Source organism: Hyla sarda, chromosome 1 (assembly GCF_029499605.1).
Source record: "Hyla sarda isolate aHylSar1 chromosome 1, aHylSar1.hap1, whole genome shotgun sequence".
Lineage (NCBI taxonomy): Eukaryota > Metazoa > Chordata > Amphibia > Anura > Hylidae > Hyla > Hyla sarda.
This window is the reverse complement of record NC_079189.1, coordinates 384,144,498-384,171,915: the sequence shown is the minus strand read 5'-3', so window position 1 is coordinate 384,171,915 and position 27,418 is coordinate 384,144,498. Positions and strand designations below refer to the sequence as shown.

The window sequence follows — 27,418 nt, the reverse complement described above, 5'->3', positions numbered from 1 at the left end:
CTATGTAATGAGTGTACGTTCACACATATAGGATCCTGCACAGATTTGATGTGCAGGATTTGTAACTGCCCATTAGAAGCTGTGCTCAGTCATTTACCGTATTTTTCGCTGTATAAGACGCACTTTTTCTTCCCCAAAACTGGGGGGAAAAAGTCGGTGCGTCTTATACGGCGAATACCCCCCTATCGCGGCGGTCTCTGCGGCCATCAACGGCCAGGACCCACGACTGAATAGCCGGGTTAGTGCTTACAGGACACCGGGAGGGACCTTACCTGCCTCCTCGGTGTCTTCTCCGTTCAGGGTTCCACTGTATGGCCGGCGCTCTCCTTCCTCGTCATCATGTCGTCGCGTACGTGCGTCGGCGTGCGTCGGCGTGCGTAACGACGTGATGGCGGCGACGGAGACTGAGGATACCCTGCCGGAAGCAGAGACGTTTTGGAGCGACGGGGACACGGCGACAGCGATGGAGCGACATCCAGGGCAGCGGTGACAGGTCCGGAGCGGCGGGGACACCTGAGTATTACCTCCTATGCAGTGGTCTTCAACCTGCGGACCTCCAGATGTTGCAAAACTACAACTCCCAGCATGCCCGGACAGCCAACGGCTGTCCGGGCATGCTGGGAGTTGTAGTTTTGCAACATCTGGAGGTCTGCAGGTTGAAGACCACTATTGGGTTCAAAATCTTAATTTTTTTAGATTTTGCACCTATAAATTGGGTGCGTCTTATACGCCGGTGCGTCCTATAGGGCGAAAAATACGGTAGTTTACATTGAAATCTGCAGCAGAAAATCCTGTGCATCACATCCTGCACATCATATCTGCGTACATGTGAAAGTACCCTAATAAAGCATTTCCTACAATGATTGTATGGCTGCGGTCCCATCTATAAATGTTCAGAAAATGACATAATTGGTGCACATTGCATGTAAATTGCCCACAAAAAAGTCATTTGGGCAGACATCACAAAGAAGTAAGTGTGATTGACAGCATAGATATGGCACAACATCATAGTAATCTTGCACGGGCCTGGAAGAATTACTTGCTGGCTGTGGAATAAAGTTAAGAGAACACCTGTACGGGAGGGAGAATATTGTGGCAAGCAGTTTTCTGGCATCAGTCAGCTGTTTGGGCCAGCCCAATCTACTGTATGGGAGCTGAAGCACAGTAACCTGGTACCACCACTACCACAATGTACAGATGAGGCTTCCAGCTCCCGTACATTCATACATCTGTATGATATTATTTCTTCAGGCTATGCACAGATCCTTACATACCTCATCCACTATAGTAGAATCACGATAAAAACAAGCAATCTCCAGGTAGCAGAGCGGGATCAATGGAAGCGCTGAGACCAGATAAGAAGTTAAAAGGATTTATTTCCCATGATGCAACGCGTTTCACGGTCACCCGCTTCCTCATGCCTGAGGAAGCGGGTGACCGTGAAACGCGTTGCATCATGGGAAATAAATCCTTTTAACTTCTTATCTGGTCTCAGCGCTTCCATTGATCCCGCTCTGCTACCTGGAGATTGCTTGTTTTTATCGTGATTCTATTTCAGCGGGACGAAGCTGCAGAGACCCTTTGATGATACGCCCTGTTCCATTGTTGTACTTGGTTGGAGTACAACTTCATGTGGTAAGCGCAATTCACACTTAGCGTTACCAACTCACCTTTGGTGTTACACTACGGAGCGCATCCGTTTGTGCTTTTTTATTTCAGTCATCCACTATAGAACAGGCTTAGAAATTTCTGCAACACAACGGGCACATGTAAAAATACCCATGGCCACATTCAGACGTGTATTGCAATTTTCCACTGACTATAGGAGGCCATTATGTGGATTGTCAAATTTCTAACATGGCTAATATATTGGAGGTTTGCTGCATATTCACACTGCAGATTTCAAGCAATGCAATGCAAAGGGAGAAATTCTAAAGAAAATCTGGGGCAAAAGCCACATGTACCATATGCAAAATTGGCTCAGGATCTGAAGATTTGCCACAAATTGGCCATTAAACGCCAATCATGGAGACATTCTTTTATCAGTACAAAATATTTCGGAGTGGAATTCTGTAAAACAGAAAACGGCATTTAAATCTGTCACAATGGGGAAATATCAAAGCTTTATTAAATGTTGTGCTGCACAGCATATAGTCAGCCTCATTGGATTTACTACTGACAGCACAAATGTTCTAGGACGTCACTGTGTAAATGAACCGTAAAAGATCAGGCAGGTTATTTGACTTAACAGAAGCAACTTTTCTTTCTGTTTGCAGTTATTTCCTTTGCCTTTATTGTACATTGGTAATCATTTAACAGGATTATCAAGCACACAGAAACTAAGGTAAGGAAAATAGTTGATCTTTTGACTTAGTTGAGATTTCATATATATGTAAAGTTAGGTACACAAAAGGAAATACATAAATATAGCATGCAAACACCATAGAAATCTCAACTATGTTCAGTTATTTGCCAGTCATTTAAAGGCTCCCTTAACCTCTTTACATCTTAGCCAGTTTTGACCTTAACCCCTTAAGGACCCGGGCTTTTTCCGTTTTTTCATTTTCAATTTTTCCTCCTTAACTTTAAAAAATCATAACTCTTAAAAATTTTCACCTAAAACTTTGTAATGACAGTCTTCACCAAAAATCTACGGTGAAACGGGGAAAAAAATCAATGTGCGACAAAATTGATGAAAAAACACTATTTTGTAAGTTTTGGGGGCTTCTGTTTTTACGCAGTACATTTTTTGTCAAAAATGATACCTTATCTTTATTCTGTAGGTCCATACGGTTAAAATGATACTCTACTTGTATAGGTTTGAATTTGTATCACTTCCGAAAAAAATCCTGAATACATGCAGGAAAATTTATACGTTTAAAATGGTAATCTTTTGACCCCTATAACTTTTTTATTTTTCTGTGTTCAGGGCGCTTTGAGGACTCATTTTTTGCGCTGTGATCTGAAGTTTTTAGCGGTACGATTTTTGTTCTGATCAGACTTTTTGATCACTTTTTATTCACTTTTTTGTGGTATAAAAAGTGATCAAAAATGCGGTATTTTGGACTTTGGAATTTTTTGGCGTGTACGCCATTGAACGAGCGGTTTAAAAAGCGGTATATTTTTATAATTCGGACATTTCCGCATGCGGCGATACCACATATGTTTATTTTTATTATTATTTACATAATGTTTTTTTTTATTTTTGGAAATGCCGGGTGATTCAAACTTTTATTAGGGGAAGGGATAATTGAAAGGGTTAATGATTTTTTTACACTTTTCTTATGCAATATTATAGCTCCTATAGGGGGCTATAACATTGCATTAACTGATCTTTTACACTGATTGATCCATCTCCATAGGAATGGATCAATTAGTGTTTTCGTGGATCTCAGGCTTGAAGCATTCATTCGGCGATCGGACAGCACAGGAGAAGGTAAGAAGACCTCCTCCTGTGCTACAGCTGTTCGGGATGCCGCGATTATACCGCGGCGATCCCGAACAGCTCCCTGAGCTAACCGGCACATTTTACTTTCGTTTTTAGCCGCGCGGCTCAGCTTTGAGCACGCGGCTAAAGGGTTAATAGCGTGCGGCACAGCGATCAGTGCCGCGCGCTATTAGAGGCGGGTCCCGGCTTCACTATGACGCCGGGCCCGCCGCGATATGATGCGGGGTCACCGTGTGACCCCGCGTTATATCGCAGGACCGGGACTTATGACGTACGCATATGTCATGGGTCCTTAAGAGGTTAAAGGGGTACTCCGGTGGAAAACTTTTTTTTTTTTTTTAAATGAACTGGTGCCAGAAAGTTAAATAGATTTGTAAATTACTTGTATAAAAAAAAATCTTAATCCTTTCAGTACTTTTTAGCAGCTGTTTGCTACAGAGGAAAATCTTTATTTTTTTAATTTATTTTTTGTGTTGTCCACAGTGATCTCTGCTGACACCTGATGCCCGTATCAGGAACTGTCCAGAGCAGGAGAAAATCCCCATAGTAAACCTATGATACTCTGAACAGTTCCTGACACGGACAGAGGTGAGAGCACTGTGGACAACACAAAAAATAAATTAAAAAAAGTAAAGAATTTCCTCTGTAGCATACAGCTGCTAAAAAGTACCAAAAGGATTAAGATTTTTTAATAGAAGTCATTTACAAGTCTGTTTAACTTTCACATTTAAAAATTCAAATCAACTGGTGCCAGAAAGTTAAACAGATTTGTAAATTACTTCTAATAAAAAAATCTTAATCCTTCCAGGACTTATCAGCTGCTGTATGCTCCAGAGGAAGTTGAGTTGTTCTTTTCAGTCTGACCACAGTGCTCTTTGCTGCCATTTCTGTCCATGTAAGGAACTGTCCAGAGCAGGAGAGGTTTCTATGGGGATTTGCCCCTACTCTGGACAGTTCCTGACATGGACAGAGGTGTCAGCAGAGAACACTGTGGCCAGACTGGAAAGAACAACATAACTTCCTCTGTAGAATATATCAGCAACTTTGACAGCGGTAATCTAAAGGGTTAATAGCCGGCCGCGGCGATCGCCGCATGCCGGGCTATTAGCGGTGGCCCCTGGCTACTGAAATCAGCCGGGAGCCGCCGAGTATGGAGATGGTTCGAGGCAGGAGCCCGGTCTGTACACCCTGAGCGCCGGTGTGAGGTGCAGACTTGCGTCCTATGCAAGTCTGCATTCACTCCTGCACCTCAAACCGGCATTATAAAGAAAAAAAAAAAAAGGGGGAAGTAACTCCGGCCCTGCTTGCCCGATACAGGGCTAAAGCTATGAAAAATTAACCTGCCCGATGCCTGGAACTACATGTCCCTGGTGTCGGGCGATAGGATTTCCACATCCCTGGCACATGTACATGGTGATGCGGGAAGTCATCCCTATTCACCATGTACATGTACCTGATTTTGCGTAAAAGGGTCAATGGGTATCTTTACAATGCACTAGACATCAAAAAGACGTTGTAGCTCAGTTGTAGCAAGAAAATGGATCCAAACTATGTGGCATAGCCATCATAAGAGATATTAAATATAAAACATAATATTTATAAATATAAAAATGATCATCCTATTTGTATTAGATTTAGTGAGCTTATGTATGGTTTTCCCATTACCTAATCTCATTCATTTTAGTTTTATGTTACATCATAGTGACTGCCAGAACATATATAATGGTGTTTGAATGGAGATAAAGGGAAAAGGCTTCAACACCTGTATGGTACCATGTATTTATGTATGTCATACAGATCACTAAAGGGGTTTTATGCTGAATGGCTGTTCTTTTTTCTGTTTCTATCTTTTTATTGTTAAAGCGTACCTGTCAGATCCCACAATAAAAAAAAAAAAAATGTGTTACTCAGTGCTAAATCCTGACCATGTACATATCATTTTTATGCCTATATCACCTATATTTATTACTGGCTGAGTTCCTGGCGTTGTCCGGTTTTTCCTTTCTTATCCTTGTTGGGAAGGAAAATAAACAAAGGAGGAAGCTTTTGACTTCATATCCCGTCCTCATATATTGTTGTCATATCCCATCCTCCTATCCCGACCTCCTATCCCGTCCTCCTATCCCGTCCTCTTATCCCGTCCTCCTATCCCGTCCTCCTATCCCATCCTCCTTTCCTGATCTCCTATCCTGTCCTCCTTTCCCGTCCTATTTTGACCTCCTATCTTGACCTCCTATCTCGACCTCCTATCCTGTCCTCCTATCCCGACCCCCTATCCCGTCCCCCTATCCCGTCCCCCTATCTCGTCCCCCTATCCCGTCCCCCTATCCCGTCCCCCTATCCCGTCCCCCTATCCCGTCCTCCTATCCTGTCCTCCTATCCCGACCTCCTATTCCTACCTCCTATCCCATCCTCCTATCCTTATCTCGACCTCCTATCTCGACCTCCTATCCCGACCTCCTTTCTCGACCTCCTATCCAGACCTCCTCTCCCGCCCTCCAATCCCTACCTCCTATCCAATCCATCTATCCCAACCTCCTATCCTGACCTCCTATCCCATCCTCATATCCCCTGCTCCTATCTCGACCTCATACCCTGACCTCCTATCCCGACCTCCTTTCTCGACCTCCTATCCAGACCTCCTCTCCCGCCCTCCAATCCCTACCTCCTATCCAATCCATCTATCCCAACCTCCTATCCTGACCTCCTATCCCATCCTCATATCCCCTGCTCCTATCCCGACCTCCTATCCCGTCCTCCTATCCCGTCCTCCTAGCCTGTCCTCCTATCCCGTCCTCCTATCCCGTCCTCCTATCCCAACCTCCTATCTCGTCCTCCTATCTCGTCCTCCTATCCCAACCTCATATGCCGTCCTCCTATCTCGACCTCCTATCCTGATCTCCTATCCTGTCCTCCTTTCCCGTCCTATTTTGACCTCCTATCTTGACCTCCTATCTCGACCTCCTATCTTGACCTCCTATCCCGACCTCCTATCCTGTCCTCCTATCCAGACCTCCTATCCCGTCCCCCTATCCCGTCCCCCTATCCCGTCCCCCTATCCCGTCCCCCTATCCCGTCCCCCTATCCCGTCCCCCTATCCCGTCCCCCTATCCCGTCCCCCTATCCCGTCCCCCTATCCCGACCTCCTATCCCGACCTCCTATCCCGTCCTCCTATCGGGACCTCCTATCGCGACCTCCTATCGCGACCTCCTATCCCGTCCTCCTATCCTGACCTCCTATCTTGACCTCCTATCCCGACCCGTAATATGTGTACCAGGTATTGAAATATCTCCAGCTGTACGGAAGTTATGTGGGAACATACATTTTCATTGATTTGCATGGGACTTTAAACAAAAAACCCTGACCTTCACAAATGGGGGTAGTTAAGGGTTAAATTAACTATCCTATATTTTAAGTGGACATATAAGTAACATGTTACCAAGTATTATCGAAATATCTCAAGCCGTTTGGAAGTTATGCACTAACATATATTTCCCATTGACTTGTTTGGGACTTTAAACATAAACCCCGCCCCTGGCAAATGGGGGTGAGTAAGGGTTAAATCACCTATCCTATGTTTGTTGTTGACATATAAGTAACATGTGTGCCAAGTTTCATGTTAATATCTTTAGCCGTATGGACGTGATGCTGGAACATACACACATACATACACACACACACACACGTTGAGTTTTATATATATATATATATATATATATATATATATATATATATAGATAATACCTCTCTTCATCAGCTCACAGTGTTAGAAATCCTCTCAGGGGAAGGGGGGTGTCTCTCCTTGTGATGGTGGGAGGAGATTGGTGTGTCTGCTCATGAAGCCTTGTCCATGAGTCATCTCTTGTCCATGACTCATGGACAAGCCTGATGCTGCTGCAGGACTGGTTAGTGTCCCAGTAGGGATGGGGACCCCTAGTGGTGGGATTTTCAGAAGCTGTTTTCTTTATTAAAAATTTAAAAATTTTTAAACAACCATATTACTAAAGTTCTTTAATTTTCATCAGTAACAACATATAAAAATATTTTTGGATCTGACAGTTCCCATTTAAAGAGGTTATTCCTTTGCCTAGTATATTTTAATGTGGCTACTATATAAATAATAAATGTCATACTCACCTACTTTGGTCCTCTGCAGCCTCCAATATAATGACATCTGGTCCCCCACTCTGTTTCTCTCTTCCAAGACAAACTCTTCTCAGCAGTGATGGCCCGCTCAGCCAATTACTGACTAAGGCGGGACTCAGTTGGCTGACTGGGCTGTCACTGCTTACAAGAGTATCTCACAAATTGGAAGTAGTAGGACAAGAAAATGTCACACATGGAGCTACGGGAGACTGAGGCAGATGAGTATTCCTTTTTTTTTTTTTTTTTTTTTTTACAGCAGCCACAATAAAACATTTAAAGGAAATCTGTCATCAATGTCACCTTCACTAACCTGTCAGGTACAGACAGGTAGTGCAGGTGACACTGATGACTGCGATACTTACCTGGTCCTGTTCCGTGCTGTGGTTCTTCCGCAATCTTCTTCCTTATCTTCTGTGATGGGGCCGACTTGGACCACGGGCAGAGCTAAGTGACATCACTGCTGCTGTTCTCTGCTGGGTCCTGCTGTTAGCAAACACCGATGACATTACTAAGCTCCACCCATGCTCCAAGTCACTTGAGATAGGTTATTAGTGTATGAGCACTAGGGGTCCAACCTCCTATTACATCCCTACCTTAGCTATTTGCAGAAAACAAAGGCAGCGGCACTCTTTTTCAACAGATAGGCCCCTTTAAATACTACTTAGATAGCTCTCATACGGCTAAGCAGCTCTGATTGTGACTCTTTTCAGGCCTGTTTTCCCTAGTACTTGCCGCTGTTAAGACAGTTCCTGCTAATGGAGTAAATTTAGATATAAATGCAAACATTTTGTTTCTGTTTCCGCGGAAAAAAAGACAAAACCTACAGAGATGATAACAGTTACAGATTAACCCAGATGATTACAATGACATTTCTTTAGAATGTCTTGGAAGCACATACAGCAGAATCTAAGTATTCACTTCTGCATACAAACGTCATGTGTCATTTTCATAGCATTTGAGTGAAAAAACAGGTTCCTGGCACTTATAGAGGGCGTTAACAAATAAAATACTGACTAAACATTTACTTTGAAGCTCTATAAACATTACACATTTGTCCAGGATTAATAGTCTACTACATTGCTGAAATTCCGATATCTGAAAATGGGGAAAACTGAGTAATTTTTTCATCTATTGTATCATACATGCTAATGTAAGAGGCAGTAGATAGAGAGCTTAAGAAAACAAAACAAGACAATTAGAACACATGTGAAATGTATAACAATAAAAAAAATCTCAAATGAGCGGAGCTGAGGAGGAAAAATAATACAATAAAGGTAATCCTGGCTAAAATGACAGTGTAGAAAAAAAAACCGCGGGGGGTTGAGGGTGCTCTTTGTGGCTGTGTGCTTATGCACCTTCTATACAAGTATCATGTGGATGGTGTTTGCTTAACCTCTTAAGGATGCAGGACGTAAATGTACGTCCTGGTGCGGTGGTACTTAGCGCACCAGGACGTACATTTACGTCCTGTGCATAACCGCGGGCATCGGAGCGATGCCCGTGTCATGCGTGGCTGATCCCGGCTGCTGATCGCAGCCAGGGACCCAACGGCAATGGCCGACGCCCGCGATCTCGCGGGCGTCCGCCATTAACACCTCAGGTGCCGGGATCAATACAGATCTGGGCATCTGCAGCAGTACGCGATTTCAATGAATGATCGGATCGCCCGCAGCGCTGCTGCGGGGATCCGATCATTCAGAACGCCGCACGGAGGTCCCCTTACCTGCCTCTGTCCGGCTCCCGGCGTCTTCTGCTCTGGTCTGAGATCGAGCAGACCAGAGCAGAAGATGACCGATAACACTATGTCCTATACATAAAAAAAAATGTGATAGACATATTTGGTATCGCCGCGTGCGTAAATGTCCGAACTATTAAAATAAAATGTTAATGATCCCGTACGGTGAATGGCGTGAACGTAAAAGAAAAAAAAAAAGTCCAAAATTGCTACTTTTTTAATACATTTTATTAAAAAACAATTATAAAAAATTTACTAAAAGTTTTTTATATGCAAATGTAGCATAAAAAAAAAGTACAGATCATGGCGCAAAAAATGAGCCCTCATACCGCCGCTTATACGTAAAAATAAAAAAGTTAGAGGTCATCAAAATAAAGGGATTATAAACGTACTAATTTGGTTAAAAAGTACAACAATAATATAAAAGTATGTAATAATGGGTATCATTTTAATCGTATTGACCCTCAGAATAAAGAACACATGTCATTTTTACCATAAATTGTACGGCGTGAAAACGAAACCTTCCAAAATTAGCAAAATTGCGTTTTTCTTTTTAATTTCCCCACAAAAATAGTGTTTTTTGGTTGCGCCATACATTTTATGATATAATGAGTTATGTCATTACAAAGGACAACTGGTCGCGCAAAAAACAAGCCCTCATACTAGTCTGTGGATGAAAATATAAAAGAGCTATGATTTTTAGAAGGCGAGGAGGAAAAAATGAAAATGTAAAAATGTAATTGTCCTTAAGGCCAAAATGGTCTGAGTCCTTAAGGGGTTAATATGCCTTATGCTCACCATTGCTTTAGTCATTTATTTTTCTGATCATTGTAATCACTGCCATGGATTACAACAAAAGCACCCTTTTCAGTTGCTGTGTTCATCCTATTTCATGAATTGTAATGCTTTTCGTGGTATTTAAATTTATACTATAACATTTTTTGGCAGGTTTTTGTGTTTGTGTTTTCTGTATAAGAAACAGAATCAATAGCAGTAAACTTAGCATTTGCTCAATAATGTATCAAATGTATTCCTAAATATTTTATTGTGTCTTTGCAGCTTGCCTATGTTTACTGTTCTACGTAAATTTTCTATTTTGTTTACACTCATCCTTGAGATAGTCCTTTTAAAGTAAGTATGTTTTTGTTTATTGTTTATGTTCTCTATAGTAATAGGAGAGTTGAAGTTTGAAGAAACATTAGAGGCAAACATTAGTAATGCAGCATAACTGGAAGATGAAAATGCACAATGTGCAGCTTGTTTTATGTGAGCAATAGCAATACATACAAACATACACTGTGCCGGTTCTCCCTATAGGATAAAGATGACACCCCCCCCCCCCCCCCCCCCCCAGAGCGCTTTTATTCTTCAGGCAGACAGATAGCAAAAAGCAGTTTGTGTCTTGTCTGGATGAAGAATAGCGCTCGGTGCAGAACTGAAGCTGCGCCCGCTTAGTCACCCAGTCGGCATTTCTTACCTGGTCCCTGCAGGGGTAGTGACTCATGCCCCCGACAGACACTTCCTTCCCAGCAGCCGCCAAATGCCACCACAAAATATCGGCCGCCCTCAATCCCCCCCCCCACACACACACACTGTTACGCCTAGCGCTCCGGGTCCCCGCTCCTCCCCGGAGCGCTCACGGCGTCCTTCTCCCTGCAGCTCCCCGGTCAGCGCTGACCGGGAGCGCTGCTCTGCCATGGCCGTTGGGGATGCGATTCGCACAGCGGGACGCGCCCGCTTGCGAGTCGCATCCCAGGTCACTTACCCGTTCCCGTCTCCTGCGGTCATGTGCTGGCGCGCGCGGCTCCGCTCTCTAGGGCGCGCGCGCGCCAGCTCCCTGAGACTTAAAGGGCCAGTGCACCAATGATTGGTGCCTGGCCCAATTAGCTTAATTGGTTCCCACCTGTTCCCTGCTTATATCTAGTCTCCTCCCTTGCACTCCCTTGCCGGATCTTGTTGCCTTAGTGCCAGTGAAAGCGTTCTTTGTGTGTTTATACCCTGTGTACCAGTACTATTGCTATCTCCCCTGACTACGAACCTTGCCGCCTGCCCCCGACCTTCTGCTACGTCCGACTTTGCTTCTGCCTACTCCCTTGTACCTCGCCTATCTTCAGCAGCCAGAGAGGTGCCGTTGCTAGTGGATACGACCTGGTCACTACCGCCGCAGCAAGACCATCCCGCTTTGCGGCGGGCTCTGGTGAAAACCAGTAGTGTCTTAGAACCGGTCCACTAGCACGGTCCTCGCCATCCCTCTCTGGCACAGAGGATCCACCTCCTGCCAGCCGGCATCGTGACAGTAGATCCGGCCATGGATCCCGCTGAAGTTCCTCTGCCTGTTATCGCCGACCTCCCCACACTGGTCGCCCAGCAAGCCCGACAGATTGCCCAACAAGATCACCAGCTGTCGTACTTGACCACCATGACTCAGCAACTCCAGTCGCAGCTACAGCAGATTCAGTCTCAGCTACAGCAGCAGCAACCATCTCCTCCGCCAGCTCCTGCACCTCTTCCGCAGCGAGTGGCCACTCCTAGCCTCCGCCTGTCTTTGCCGGACAAATTTAATGGGGACTCTAAGTTTTGCCGTGGCTTCCTTTCCCAATGTTCCCTGCATCTGGAGATGATGTCGGATCAGTTTCCTACTGAAAGGTCTAAGGTGGCTTTCGTAGTCAGCCTTCTGTCTGGAAAAGCCCTGTCATGGGCCACACCGCTCTGGGACCGCGATGACCCTGTCACTGCCTCTGTACACTCCTTCTTCTCGGAAATTCGAAGTGTCTTTGAGGAACCTGCCCGAGCCTCTTCTGCTGAGACTGCCCTGCTGAACCTGGTCCAGGGTAATTCCTCCGTTGGCGAGTACGCCATACAATTCCGTACTCTTGCTTCTGAACTATCCTGGAATAATGAGGCTCTCTGCGCGACCTTTAAAAAAGGCCTATCCAGCAACATTAAGGATGTTCTGGCCGCACGAGAGACTCCTGCTAACCTGCATGAACTCATTCATCTAGCCACTCGCATTGACATGCGTTTTTCTGAGAGGCATCAAGAGCTCCGCCAGGAAAAGGACTTAGATCTCTGGACACCTCTCCCACAGTCTCCACTGCAATCTGCGCCTAGGCCTCCCGCCGAGGAGGCCATGCAAGTGGATCGGTCTCGCCTGACCCTGGAAGAGAGGAATCGCCGTAAGGAAGAGAATCTTTGTTTGTACTGTGCCAGTACTGAACATTTTCTGGTGGATTGCCCAATCCGTCCTCCACGTCTGGGAAACGCACGCTCGCACTCAGCTCTCGTGGGTGTGGCGTCTCTTGATGCCAAGTCGGCTTCTCCACGTCTCACGGTACCTGTTCGGATTTCCACTTCAGCCAGCTCTCCCCTCTCAGCCGTGGCCTGCCTGGACTCTGGAGCTTCTGGGAATTTTATTCGGGACTCCTTTGTGAATAAATTCCGGATTCCGGTGACCCGTCTTGTCAAGCCACTCCACATTTCCGCGGTCAACGGAGCCAGGGTGGACTGTACCATACGTTTCCGCACGGAGCCCCTTCTTATGAGCATCGGATCTCACCACGAGAGGATTGAACTTTTGGTCCTCCCCAATTGCACCTCGGAAATTCTCCTTGGACTTCCCTGGCTTCAACTTCATTCCCCAACCCTGGATTGGTCCACTGGGGAGATCAAGAGTTGGGGGTCCTCTTGTTCCAAGAACTGTCTAAAACCGGTTCCCAGTAACCCTTGCCGTAACTCTGTGGTTCCTCCTGTATCTGGTCCCCCTAAGGTCATTAAGGACTCTGCCTGCCACAGGAAATGCCCCTCCCCCCCTCCCAGTTCCATCAGGCAAGCTTCTGTGTCCCCTCATGGCCCTCGTCCTGGTGTCACACTGCCCCGTGCCAGGTCCCGCCCTCTGCCCGCTCTCCCCATTCCTACTCCTGCGGTTCTGCCTGCCGTTGAGGAATCCCTCCATCCTTTCCCGGTGTCCTCATCCCAGGGGAGGCAGTTACCCGATAAAGAGAAGGGGAGACCTAAGGGGGGGGGTACTGTTACGCCTAGCGCTCCGGGTCCCCGCTCCTCCCCGGAGCGCTCACGGCGTCCTTCTCCCTGCAGCTCCCCGGTCAGCGCTGACCGGGAGCGCTGCTCTGCCATGGCCGTTGGGGATGCGATTCGCACAGCGGGACGCGCCCGCTTGCGAGTCGCATCCCAGGTCACTTACCCGTTCCCGTCTCCTGCGGTCATGTGCTGGCGCGCGCGGCTCCGCTCTCTAGGGCGCGCGCGCGCCAGCTCCCTGAGACTTAAAGGGCCAGTGCACCAATGATTGGTGCCTGGCCCAATTAGCTTAATTGGTTCCCACCTGTTCCCTGCTTATATCTAGTCTCCTCCCTTGCACTCCCTTGCCGGATCTTGTTGCCTTAGTGCCAGTGAAAGCGTTCTTTGTGTGTTTATACCCTGTGTACCAGTACTATTGCTATCTCCCCTGACTACGAACCTTGCCGCCTGCCCCCGACCTTCTGCTACGTCCGACTTTGCTTCTGCCTACTCCCTTGTACCTCGCCTATCTTCAGCAGCCAGAGAGGTGCCGTTGCTAGTGGATACGACCTGGTCACTACCGCCGCAGCAAGACCATCCCGCTTTGCGGCGGGCTCTGGTGAAAACCAGTAGTGTCTTAGAACCGGTCCACTAGCACGGTCCTCGCCATCCCTCTCTGGCACAGAGGATCCACCTCCTGCCAGCCGGCATCGTGACACACACTTTACCAGCACTGTGCCAGATCACTGCGCTTCATTCTCCATGTGGTAAGGATTGGCCCATGGATGTGCTCTGGGTATAACTATAGGCTCCATAAGCACCGCCGCTGTATTACCATCGCGTCCTTCCCACCCTCTGACCTGCAGCCTCCTATTATGCCCGGCAGGACCCCTAACGCCATCTCTATACAGCAGTAAACCACCGGCATCCCACTCAGGGCTTGAGCTTACATTCAGCCAAGTTTGTTCAAGAGACGCAGGTAACTGCCGACAATACAATAGCTAAAGTTGTATCAGTTGTGTGGACTGTTTCTTATCTGTAGTCTAGATCCTGAATGTATTGCTCGGCCTCGGCTGGTGACAGGACAGCAGAGACTGAGCTTAGTCTTCTCTCCCCCCCCCCCCCCCTCCTCCATGCAGTCCATGCATGAAGTAACGTGGCAACTGTGATCCTGAATAGTAAGTCAGCCTAGCTATACAGTGTTCTAAGAATAGGAGATGTATTCCTACAAAACTAAGCAGATCTACTGATGGGGACCTGTAAAGGCTGGGTTAAAACCTCCTCTAGTTGATACAGTAGCAGCCAAACCCTTTTCCTTTTAATAGAAATTTTAAACCTTTTATTACTCAAACCAAACAGTTTTGTGACATGCCATGGCTGCCATTATATGTCCTAGGAAAATGTTACACAGCTTTCCCAGGATCCTAAATTGTTCTTCCTAGTTTTAAAAAGGCACATCCACTGCTCTTATACTGCTGTGTTACTAGGTAGATTATCTTTTCAGAAAACTAGAAAAGCTGGGTACCACCCTTCTCATTCCTACAAATTGTATGATTGAAACCAGGTAACGGAATAGGTTCCATGATCTGCCCTTTATATTTCCATTTGAGTTTTGTTGCATCTTATCCCCTTGAGGACACAACACATTTTTGTTTTTGCGTTTGTCTTTGGGCGGAGTGCTTGGCTATGCACCCTTCACTTTTTTTTAGTAGCGCAACACAGCAGAGTACAGAGTAGCAGAGTTGAGAAGCTCAGATGCAGCCAGGTGGTGGAGGCTAGATAAGAGCTCAGACGTGGTTGACAGTCTGAATCATACACTGGAGAATCAGTAAGGTACTGAGGCATAAGACAGAAGCAACATCAGGTAAACAGGCACAGGTTAGGAACATGGATTTCAGAATTCAGACTTCTTTGCTAGCTGTAATCAACATGATTGCTCAGTTAACATGCTATGAGTGGAGCAACCTTATATACAGTATGTAATGCCTGACAGGGACTGGTGAGGAGAACTTTAAAAGAGAGTGCACTGACCCATTACGTCACAGCCAGTGTTCCTGGGTGGCCCCTGGAGGGCAGACCAGCAATGGTACAAGCAGCAGGAGTGCGTCTAGAGGAGAAAGCCAAAGGCCTATCATAGAGATCTGGAGCAGAGAATGTGGCTTAGCGCCAGTGAGTGTCAGGACACACAGCACGCTGGTGGATGCCAGCTGCCGGCATTACAGCAGCATTGTGTACCCAAACTGTAGGGCAAAATATTACCATAAAGTAAGCCAAACAAGCAGAGCAAAGCTAGACAACAGAGTCTAAAGATGCACCAAAATTATCTGATGATCAGCTTAATTTTATGTATGTAAGAAATAATGGTTTAGAATTAATGACTAATAAGCATTTAATTCAAAGGGATGGAATAAAATATATGGTAACTTTTGTATTGTATTGTATTATTTCCTATTGTGCTTAGAATCCTTATTGAAGTTTATTAATGATTAAGCTATACATTACCTGTCATTATGCACAGACATAGGTAAAATATGTCCTTACTATATATGGACCTTCAATAACTGGGCCACATCAAAGGTTTACTTTTTCTACAGCTGTAAGGATATCAGCTAGACAGACCAGGTATTAAGGGGCTGGACTGATCCCTGATCTGTTCTTACTAAGGCTAGAGTTACATATATGCAGTGTCTGGCTCCGGAGAAACTGGGCAAAAACTCATGCCAGAAGTGCATCAGTTGGCATCAGCGCCAACAAATTCCCTGCCACCTACGAAGTTCACTGGATTGCACCATTCAAATGAATGGGATTCGTTCTGGCTTCATTTTCCCTCTGGTGCATTTTCTGCAGCACCGGAGGGGAAAAAATCTGACGACACATATATGTAAAGGCGCCCTCACTCCCTGGAAGAGCTGGATATAGCTCTTCACTATTATATGATTTAGTGGAAAATGAATACAATCTCCTACAAAGCAGTTTCTCATTGTTGCCATCTACGGGTAATCTCTGATAATTATTTACTGAGCATCTCCTATATTGCTATAAAGGGAGACAGTGACACCCGCTGTTCATACAGTAGACTTACTTCTTAGTTTTATAGTTGTCATTTTAAAGCAACTATAGGGACATCCCTTCTGTCTGTCTATCTATCTCTCTATCTATCCACCCACTAAGTGTTAATTGCACTGGTTCTAGCATTTCCTAATTCCGTATTTTCTGCTTCACAGGAAACGATATCCACTATCTGTTGCACTGAGTATACTAGCAATTGTAATCGGAGCTTTTATAGCAGCAAGGTATGATTTTGTCTGTCTTGTATACAGTTGATTCTTCTGAGTGTTCTTGTTTCTGTGTATTCTCTGGTACGGTCATTAAAGGGGTACTCCCGTGGAAAACTTTTTTTTTTTTTTAAATCAACTGGTGCCAGAAAGTTAAACAGATTTGTAAACTACTTCTATTAAATTTTTATCTTTCCAGTACTTTTTAGGGTCTGTATGCTACAGAGGAAATGGTTTTCTTTTTGGAACACAGTGCTCTCTGCTGACATCATGACCACAATGCTCTCTGCTGACATCTCTGTCCATTTTAGGAACTGTCCAGAGCAGCATATGTTTGCTATGGGGATTTTCTCCTGCTCTGGACAGTTCCTAAAATGGACAGAGATGTCAGCAGAGAGCACTGTGGTCATGATGTCAGCAGAGAGCTCTGTGTTCCAAAAAGAAAACCATTACCTCTGCAGTATTTAGCAGCTAATAAGTACTGGAAGGATTAAGATTTTTTAATAGAAGTAATTTACAAATCTGTTTAACTTTCTGGCACCAGTTGATTAAAAATTAAAATAAAAAAAAGGTACCCCTTTAAAGAGGTTCACAGCTTTCTTTCAGTAGTTCCTGTAACACCTAGCAGAGCTTCTAAAGGTCCTCATATACTTTAACAAAGAGTCATCTGACAATGCTGATTTCGGCGGGACCAGCTGACTCTCTAATGTGTATAGGGACGTCCAGATTTTCCCTGACAGATCATGTTAGCAGCAACATGGCAAAATTAAAATTGGATCCTTGTCAGGCGCAGTTACAGTGGAAGAAAGATCCGTTATGCATGAATGTACTTCATGAGGTTTATTAGGAACACAAGAGCAACACGTTTCTTGCCCGTAAAGGGCTCTTCATCAGGCAATGTGTGTCTTGTCATGTGTATGATGAGAATGTGAGAGATGGATGTCTGCTAAATGACTGACAGCTATTAAAGGTGGATGGGCACCCTAGGGCATCACACGCAAGCTGTGTGACTCTGTAATGGGCACCCATACAGCTCCTTGTACTACCATACAGGCTCCTTGTACTACCATACAGGCTCCTTGTACTACCATACAGGCTCCTTGTACTACCATACAGGCTCCTTGTACTACCATACAGGCTCCTTGTACTACCATACAGCTCCTTGTACTACCATACAGCTCCTTGTACTACCATACAGGCTCCTTGTACTACCATACAGGCTCCTTGTACTACCATACAGGCTCCTTGTACTACCATACAGGATCCTTGTACTACCATACAGGCTCCTTGTACTACCATACAGGCTCTTTGTACTACCATACAGGCTCCATGCACACAGTTTTTCCCTTTACCAATACAAACTGTATTTCTCATGTATGTCTGTACAAGGCAGCATGGCAAACCAGTTGTGACTGATTTATAAGTATTGTTGTTATTAGTTAGTAGCACATTACATATACCTCTCCCCATGTACATCTCCTCTACATTACTTTATTGCTGTACCAACCACAAACTCATTGGAGCAATATGAACCTGCTGTTTAAAATGAATATTTATTTTACAGTTTTGATCTTTCTTTTAATTTGGAAGGATACACCATTGTGTTGTTGAATGACGCATTCACAGCAGCTTATGGGGTTTATACAAAGGAAAAAATTAACCCCAAGGTAAATATTAGGAATGAAAATAACCTTTTTGTCTAAAATCAATATGCATCAGTCTTTCATATATTGTTTTTTGTTAAAATACAGCCAGAACTAAATGGTTTGTGTCTTCTAATTTCTCAAATTATTATTAATATATAGTTAGACGTTTCTATTGTAAACACCTCTTGGAGATTGTGTTAGTTACAATTATAAAAGATTGGCAGCTTGTGTAAATAACTAAAAGAAAAGAACAATTTAATTGATATATTAACATGTTTATGTGTTTTTTTTTTTCCTGGTAGAATTTTTTTTCCCCTGGACAACTACTTTAGACAATTTCTACAGGGTTTAGGGTGTTACAAATAAAAAATAATTTATACTCACCTGCCTGATCCCCCTCCCCTCCCTTGATGGCGTCCAGATTCCTGCAGTTCTCTGCTTCCTGGTGATGTTTTGACTTGCAGGAAATGCCTGCTTGGTAAAGGCTGTATGGTACAAGATTAAAAGATTAAGGGTCTATTCACACGTACAGTATTCTGTGCAGAATTTCAAGCTGTGTTTAGTCATTCAGTTTACATTGAAATCTGCAGCAGAAAATTCTGCGCATCAAATCTGCGCAGAATACTGTACGTGTGAATAGACCATAAACCATTGAAGCTACAAGTTATGCCTCACTGAGCAGGCATTTCTGCATAACAGAACATAACCAAAGCAATAAGGTGTAGGGGAGTGGGCATGTGAGTATGCATTATTTTTAAAGGCACTCTAAAGGGGTTTTCCCAGCAGAGAAATGCCTTCACTGCTATATATATATATATATATATATATATATATATATATATATATATAAAGCACCTACTGGTATACTTTTTCTTAGGTCATTTAGTTCTTATATTTTATTTTCTCACTGTAGTATAGCAGAAAGTCTTGTTTTTTTTAACCTACACATGGGGAAAACCTGAATTTTGTTGATTTAAAAAAAGGGAAAGGGTCTGAAGCCTTTTTTTTTTACTAATTCATTGCATATTCCATACATGCCTGACCCTCTCTGTAAGGCCAGACAACCCCTGTAAGGTTTATTACTTATTAGCTTATTTTTTACTATTTGTTAGGAGTGGTACAGTCTAAAAGTGTGCACCCCTGATATAAAATAACAGTATAGTTATGTAGTCTGAAGCATTTGCATTCATGTGGATGAAACAAAGAAGTGTTCTCTGTATTTTTACACCAAAGACAGCCAGCATGTGCAGACACCTTTTTATTTTCTGATGGTGACTTACATTTTTACATATTTCTGTTACTTTTCAGGAACTGGGTAAATATGGTGTGCTTTTTTATAATGCCGCTTTCATGATTTTACCTACATTGATATTTACCATTTTGACTGGAGAATTTGAGAAGGTAATCTTCCTGTTTATTTTTTACTATGCACACATATTTTAATGCATACCCATATATACTCGAGTATAAGCCGACCCGAATATAAGCAGAGGCCCCTAATTTCACCCCAAAAACCCAGGAAAAGCTATTGACTCGACTGTAAGCCTAGGGTGCGAAATACATCATCCCCCCCATGTAATCATCCAGACCCCCGTCATCATCCCCCCCCACTTCATCATCACCGCCTGTCAATACTTTCATCAGTGGTCTTTAATCTGCGGACCTCCAGATGTTGCAAAACTACAACTCCCAGCATGCCCGGACAACCATCGGCTGTCCGGGCTTGCTGGGAGTGGTAGTTTTGAAACCTCTGGAGGTCCGCAGGTTGAAGACCACTGCGGCCTTCATTATCATCCAGATCCCCCTTTTGTTTTGTACTCACCTCCCCTCTGTGGGAAGTTAGGGTGAGCTGGTCCGGGCCATCTATGCTGCAGGGACCGTCCGGTGGGGAGGGTTAGTCGTTCCGGGCTGTCCATTTTCACCGGGGGGCCCTCTTCTGTGCGCTTCGGGCCCGGCCCCAGACTAGTGACGTTGCCTTGACGACGACGCACAGGGACATGGAAGGGATTGATGAAGGGATTGACAGGCGGTGATGATGAAGGGGGGGGGATGATGATGAAGGCCGCAGTGGTATTCAACCTGCGGACCTCCAGAGGTTTCAAAACTCCCAGCATGCCCGGACAGCCGATGGCAGTCCGGGCATGCTGGGAGTTGTAGTTTTGCAACATCTGGAGGTCCACAGTTTGAAGCCCACTGAGAAGGGATTGACAGGCGGAGAGTTCACTCGAGTATAAGCAGAGGGGGGAGTTTTCAGCACGAAAAATCCTGATGAAAAACTCGGCTTATACTCTAGTATATACGGTAGTAAATGTAACATAGATCATGTGAGTTAACTTCTGGTATACATTTGAATGGATATTATTTCTGAATTTTTTTAAAGAATTAAAGCTTAAACAAAATTTATGCCTAAAAAACAAACCAGCAATGTCTTCTAATCTCCCTGCATACAACACTAAAATCTGAAGGTTAAATTGACTCATAGCTGTGTGCATAGCATGGACAAAGCTTTTCCTTGACCCCTTTAGGCTGCATTTTTACACCTGTATTACGGCCCCAGTCTAACCGCTGTCTTATTACCAAAACTGTTCACATGGTAACGTGTTGGGCCAGTGTAAACCCAGCCTAATGCAATAGCAATGATATTTTGTAAATTCTAATTTTAAAAATGTGTAAAATTTTAATGGTGTGAGCCACTACTGAAAAGTAGTATAATCTTATTTAAACCTTGTATGTAACAAGTAGGAGTGGCCCACCAAAGTACCCGAGACCTCTTATATAACAAGGATTTAAGGGAGTACTTCAGTGGAAAAAAAATATCAAATCAACTGGTGCCAGAAAGTTGAACAAATTTGTGAATTAATTCTGTTGAAAAAAAATCTCTCTCTTTCCAGTACTTATCAGCTGCTGTATACTACAGTGGGAGTTGAGTTGTTCTTTTCAATCTGACCACAGTGCTCTCTGCTTCCACCTCTTTTCATGTCAGGAACTGTCCGGAGCAGGAGAGGTTTGCTCTGGGGATTTGCTCGTGCAAACTGCAAAAAGAACCTTCAAGATTTTTGATTTATTAAGTGGAGAAAATACTAAATTATAGATGCAATGCTGCTTTTCTTAATACATTCTTAATATTATGTATGCATTGTTTCCTTTTAGGCTATACATTTTAGCAAGTGGACAAATGTGTACTTTGCTTTTCAATTTTTCCTTGCCTGCATGATGGGGTAAGTAGGCAGAAACATGTTGTAATAATGAATATTCCTGCTGTACATAAGTGCATGCATTGCCCCCATAATTCATTTATGCCATATTATAACAGTTATTGTAGGCTGTAACAAAAATATGTGCCAAATTACATGCAATTTAAATAGCTTAAAAAAAAAGGACCAACACTAAATTGTGTGACCTTAAAGGAGTACTCCACCCCCTAGACATTTTATCTCCTATCCAAAGGACAGGGGAACAGATGTCAGATTGAGGGGGTCTGGCCACTGGGACCCCCGTAATCTCTGGGCTGGCACCACCATGTTCGGTACACGGAAGCCTAGGGCTAACCATCACACCCCCTCACATAGACATGAATGGAGGGGACGTGGCGTGATGTCATGAACACGGAAGCCCCAGGCTTTCGTGTTCAGGATGCCACGGTGCTGGCCCGGAGATCACGTGGGGGCCCAGCGGCCAGACCCCCACGATCTGACATCTTATGATGGATTTGGATAGGGGATAAGGTGTCTAGGGGTGGAGTACCCTTTTAAATGGGGTATTCCGGTGGGAAACTATTTTTTACAATCAACTGGTCCAGAAAGTTAAACAGATTTGTAAATTACTTCAATTAAAAATCTTAATCTTTCCAGGACTTATATCAGCTGCTGTATACTACAGAGGTAAAGCTGAGTTGTACTTTTCAGTCTGTCCACAGTGCTCTCTGCTGACACCTCTGTCCATGTCAGGAACTGTCCAGAACAGGAGAGGTTTGCTATGGGGATTTGCTTCTACTCTGGACAGTTCCTGACAGGGACAGAGGTGTCAGCAGAGAGCACTGTGGACAGACTGAAAAGAACAACTAAACTTTCTCTGGAACATACAGCAGCTAAGTACATAAATGATTAAGATTTTTAATAGAAGTAATTTACAAATCTGTTTAACTTTCTGGAACCAGTTGATTTGAAAAAAAAAAAAAATGTTTTCCTCTAGAGTACCGCCTTAACAATTACAGCCATAACATGAATATATGTGAGCAATATGGAGTTCTATTGTTAATACATACTTTTTTGACTATTTTTCTAAGCTGTAAAATTGCAATTTTTTGTCCATTTTACTGGCCAAAAAAGTAGCTTAAGCGTTACTGGCATTTACACAAACTTTTGATGTGTTGTTCAAAACCTGGAGTGAGTCCAACCCAGAAATATCTTATGATTAAAGATTTCTTTGTATTGGTTATACTCCTGGTTTTGGTTAAAATACTGATAGAAATACTATGTGTGAATCCAGCCTTAAAGGGGTACTCTGCCCCTAGACATCTTATCCCCTATCCAAAGGATAGGGGTTAAGATGTCTGATCGTGGGGGGGTCCTGCCGCCGGGTACTCCAGCGATCTCCGTGCTGCACCCGATGTTCGTATAGAGTGTCGGGTTAAGCGCCAGAGGCTCGTGACATCATGGCCACGCCCCCCTTAATGCAAGTCTCTATGAGGGAGACTTGCATTAAGGGGGCGTGGCCGTGATGTCACAAGCAGTGTGTGACCCAGACGTCACGAGCCTCCGGTCCGCATCGCCAGTCATCCAGCACGGAGCGAAGTCTGCACTGTATGTATGGAATGCCTCAGTCAGGATCGTGGGGGTCCCCAGCAATGGGAACCCCGTGATCAGACATTTTATCCACTATGCTTTGAATATGGGATAAGATGTCTAGTAGTACCCCTTTAAACTCTATGCCTCCGGCCTCCCTGTATATCCTGAAGTGAGAATAACACATTGAGAGAACACTAGTGACTTTTGCTTATGTACTGACAACAATTAACTCCTTAAGGACACATGACGTACTGGAACGTCATGTGTTCGCTCCCGATCTATAACGCGGGGCCACGGCGTGGCTAATAGCGTGCGGCATTGATCGTGGTGCCGCGCACTATTAACCCTTTAGACGCGGCGTTCAAAGTTGAACGCTGTGTCTAAAGTGAAAGTGAAAGTATGCCAGTTAGCTCAGTGGGCTGTTCGGGATAGCCGCGGTGAAATCGCGGCATCCCAAACAGCTTACAGGACAGCAGGAGGGTTCCTACCTGCCTCCTCGCTGTCCGATCGCCGAATGACTGCTCAGTGCCTGAGATCCAGGCATGAGCAGTCAAGCGGCAGAATCATCGATCACTGGTTTCCTATGAGAAACCAGTGATCAATGAATAGATCAGTGTGTGCAGTGTTATAGCCCCCTATGGGAGTTAAAACACTGCAAAAAAAAAGTGAAAAAAAAGTGAATAAAGATCATTTAACCCCTTCCCTATTAAAAGTTTGAATCACCCCCCTTTTCCCATAAAAAAAAAACTGTGTAAATAAAAATAAACATATGTGGTATCGCCGCGTGCAGAAATGTCCGAATTATAAAAATATATCATTAACTAAACCGCACGGTCAATGGCGTACGCGCAAAAAAATTCCAAAGTCCAAAATAGTGCATTTTTGGTCACTTTTTATATCATGAAAAAATGAATAAAAAGCGATCAATAAGTTCAATCAATGCAAAAATGGTACCGTTAAAAACTTCATATCACGGTGCAAAAAATTAGCCCTCATACCGCCCCATATGCGCAAAAATAAAAAAGGTTATAGGGGTCAGAAGATGACAATTTTAAACGTATTAATTTTCCTGCATGTAGTTATGATTTTTCCAGAAGTACGACAAAATCAAACCTATATAAGTAGGGTATCATTTTAATCATATGGAGCTACAGAATAAAGATTAGGTGTCATTTTTACCGAAAAATGTACTACGTAGAAACGGAAGCCCCCAAAAGTTACAAAACAGCGTTTTTTTCCAATTATGTCTCACAATGATTTTTTTTTTCCGTTTCACCGTAGATTTTTGGGCAAAATGACTGATGTCATTACAAAGTAGAATTGGTGGCGCAAAAAATAAGCCATAATATGGATTTTTAGGTGCAAAATTGAAAGAGTTATGATTTTTTAAAGGCAAGGAGGAAAAAACGAAAATGCAAAAACGGAAAAACCCTCAGTCCTTAAGGGGTTAAATTGCTTGTAAGATACTAAGGCAAAGCAGAAAATGTGACTTGTTCAGTATACTTAGAACTGAAATGGTCACTGTCATTAAAACCAGTTTTGCTATTGCACTCCTTATGGCAAATAAAAAAAATCTTTCTAATGTACTTTGTTAAAAAAAAAAAAAAAAAAAAAAAAAATGAAGTTTTCTATTTGGACCCAGCCATTTTACACCTTAAGGACTCGGACATTTTTTGCACATCTGACCACTGTCACTTTAAACATTAATAACTCTGGAATGCTTTTACTTATCATTCTGATTCTGAGAATGTTTTTTCATGACATATTCTTCTTTAACATAGTGGTAAAATGTTGTGGTATATTGCATACTTTCTTGGTGAAAATCCCAAAATTTGATGAAAAATTTAGCATTTTTCTAACTTTGAAGCTCTCTGCTTGTAAGGAAAATGGATATTCCAAATAATTTTTTTTAATTCACATATAGAATATGTCTACTTTATGTTTGCATCATAAAATTGACGTGTTTTTACTTTTGGAAGACACCAGAGGGCTTCAAAGTTCAGCAGCAATTTTGCAATTTTTCACAAAATTTCCAAACCCACAATTTTTCAGGGACCAGTTCAGGTTTGAAGTGGATTTGAAGGGTCTTCATATTAGAAATACCCCACAAATGACCCCATTATAAAAACTGCACCCCCCAAAGTATTCAAAATAACATTCAGTCAGCGTTTTAACCCTTTAGGTGTTTCACAGGAATAGCAGCAAAGTGAAGGATTCACAATCTCCATTTTTTACACTCTCATGTTCTTGTAGACCCAATTTTTGAATTTTTACAAGGGGTAAAAGGAGAAAATGTATACTTGTATTTGTAGCCCACTTTCTCTCGAGTAAGCACATGCCTCATATGTCTATGTTCGGTCGGCGCAGTAGAGGGCTCAGAAGTGAAGGAGTGACAAGGGGATTTTGGAGAGTATGTTTTTCAGAAATGTTTTTTGTGGGGCATGTTGCATTTAGGAAGCCCCTATGGTGCCAGAACAGCAAAAAAAACAAAAAAAAACACATGGCATACCATTTTGAAAACTAGACCCCTTGAGAAACGTAACAAGAAATTAAAGAGTACCTGTCATCAACTAAACTTTCCCTGATCCCCCTCCCTATCTGTCCCTTACTCTAACTATGCCTATCCCTGTGTTTATTGAGGTTTAAAAAGCTGTGGAAATACCTTTTTTTATCCCTCTTCATTAGCTCAGGAGCACTGTCTTTCTGAGGGGTGGAAGGAGGCGGGTCCCGGGAGGCATGATGTCACATGAAGCCTGGCCGGGACTCTGCTTCTGCCAGTCTTCCTGTATGCTGCTCTCCCTCTGCAGCAGTGTTTCCCAACCAGGGTACCTCCAGCTGTTGCAAAACTACAACTCCCAGCATGCCCAGACAGCCAACAGCTGTCTGGGCATGCTGGGAGTTGTAGTTTTGCAACAGCTGGAGGCACCCTGGTTGGGAAACACTGCTCTGCAGTGTGCATACAGACTAAGTACAGGGGAGGGACAGCAGCCTCTCTCTCTCTCCTGTGTCTCTCTGCACTAAAAAATCAATGCTGAGAACCAGGGGCGGTGGGAGCAATTACAGAGGCAGTAATTAAAAGGGTTATCCAGGAAAAACTTTTTTATATATATCAACTGGCTCCAGAAAGTTAAACAGATTTGTAAATTACTTCTATTAAAATATCTTAATCCTTTCAGTACTTATGAGCTTCTGAAGTTAAGGTAATGAAAGGATTAAGATTTTTTAATAGAAGTCATTTACAAATCTGTTTAACTTTCTGAAGCCTGTTGATATATAAAAAAAAGTTTTTTCCTGGAATACCCCTTTAAGAGGAATGTCGGGGGGGGGGGGGGGGCGGGGGGCAGAGAGCAGGGAGTGCAGTGAGATAATACAATTTATAAGATAACGTGTGGTGAGGGGCAAGGAGAACACAGAGCAGGGGGGAGGGGGAGGTGACTGGCCTCTGTCATATGAGAGGCATGTGCAGGCTTGCAGCTCACAGTGCTGCTCCAGGCTGGGAGCGAGTCCTGAGCTGAGAGTCCTGAACTTCCTGTGGAAGGACAAGTGCCCTTTCAGCATTAGTCCTAAAAGCTGTACACTTACTATGAAAAGCATAGCAAGCTGCCTGCAGACCAGGCATAGAAGAGAGACCTCTAGTGGCCCAAAGTATAAAATGAAAAAACTGGTATAAATATGAATATTTTTTAATGAAGGTATATTACAATATGTCTTCAGTAATGATTATGAACAACATATTATTTTTTTTTTGTTGTTGACAGGTGCTCTTTAAGTGAGCCTTAATACCCCACAGGGGTTTCACGACTTTTGCATACGTAAAAAAAAAAAGAATTCACTAAAATGTGTGTTTCCCCCCCCAAATTTCACATTTTTGCAAGGGTTAATAGCAGAAAATACCCCACAAAATTTATAACCCCATCGCTTCTGAGTATGGAGGTACCCCATAAGTTGACCTTAAGTGCACTACGAGGGAACTACAATGCTCAGAAGAGAAGGAGTCATATTTGGCTTTTTGAGAGCAAATTTTAGAGCCAGATGTTGCCGAACTACAACTCCCAGCATGCTTGGAGTTGTAGTTTTGCAACATCTGAAGGACTACAGTTTGCAGACCACTAATACAGTGGTTTCCAATCTGTGCCCTTCCAGATGTTGCAAAACTACAACTCCCAGTATGCCAAAACTGTTTAGGCATGCTGGGAGTTGTAGTTCTGCAACATCTGAAGGGCCAGATGTTACAGAACTACAACTCCCAGCATGCCTGGACAGTAAGGGCATGCAGAGGATGTGTAGTTTTGCAACATCTGGAAGGGCACAGCACAGTGGTCCCAAAACTGTGGACCTCCAGAAGTTGCAAAACTGCAACTCCCAGCAT

At 43.7% G+C, this 27,418-nt stretch overlaps 1 protein-coding gene and 1 long non-coding RNA gene across 3 annotated transcripts in view; one reads left to right on the top strand and one right to left on the bottom strand.

The window, feature by feature from the left end:
• Positions 1-27,418, bottom strand: part of LOC130276077 (uncharacterized) — an 81,861-nt gene that overhangs the window by 1,698 nt on the left and 52,745 nt on the right. The gene's annotated exons all lie outside the window — the stretch shown is intronic.
• Positions 1-27,418, top strand: part of SLC35D2 (solute carrier family 35 member D2) — a 55,849-nt gene that overhangs the window by 5,756 nt on the left and 22,675 nt on the right. For both annotated transcript variants that reach the window (XM_056524909.1, XM_056524919.1), the window contains 6 exons: positions 2,277-2,344; positions 10,390-10,461; positions 16,566-16,634; positions 18,181-18,283; positions 19,571-19,663; positions 21,413-21,480. In XM_056524909.1, the coding sequence (XP_056380884.1) occupies positions 2,277-2,344; positions 10,390-10,461; positions 16,566-16,634; positions 18,181-18,283; positions 19,571-19,663; positions 21,413-21,480 (473 nt within the window). The remainder of the gene's footprint in view (positions 1-2,276; positions 2,345-10,389; positions 10,462-16,565; positions 16,635-18,180; positions 18,284-19,570; positions 19,664-21,412; positions 21,481-27,418) is intronic.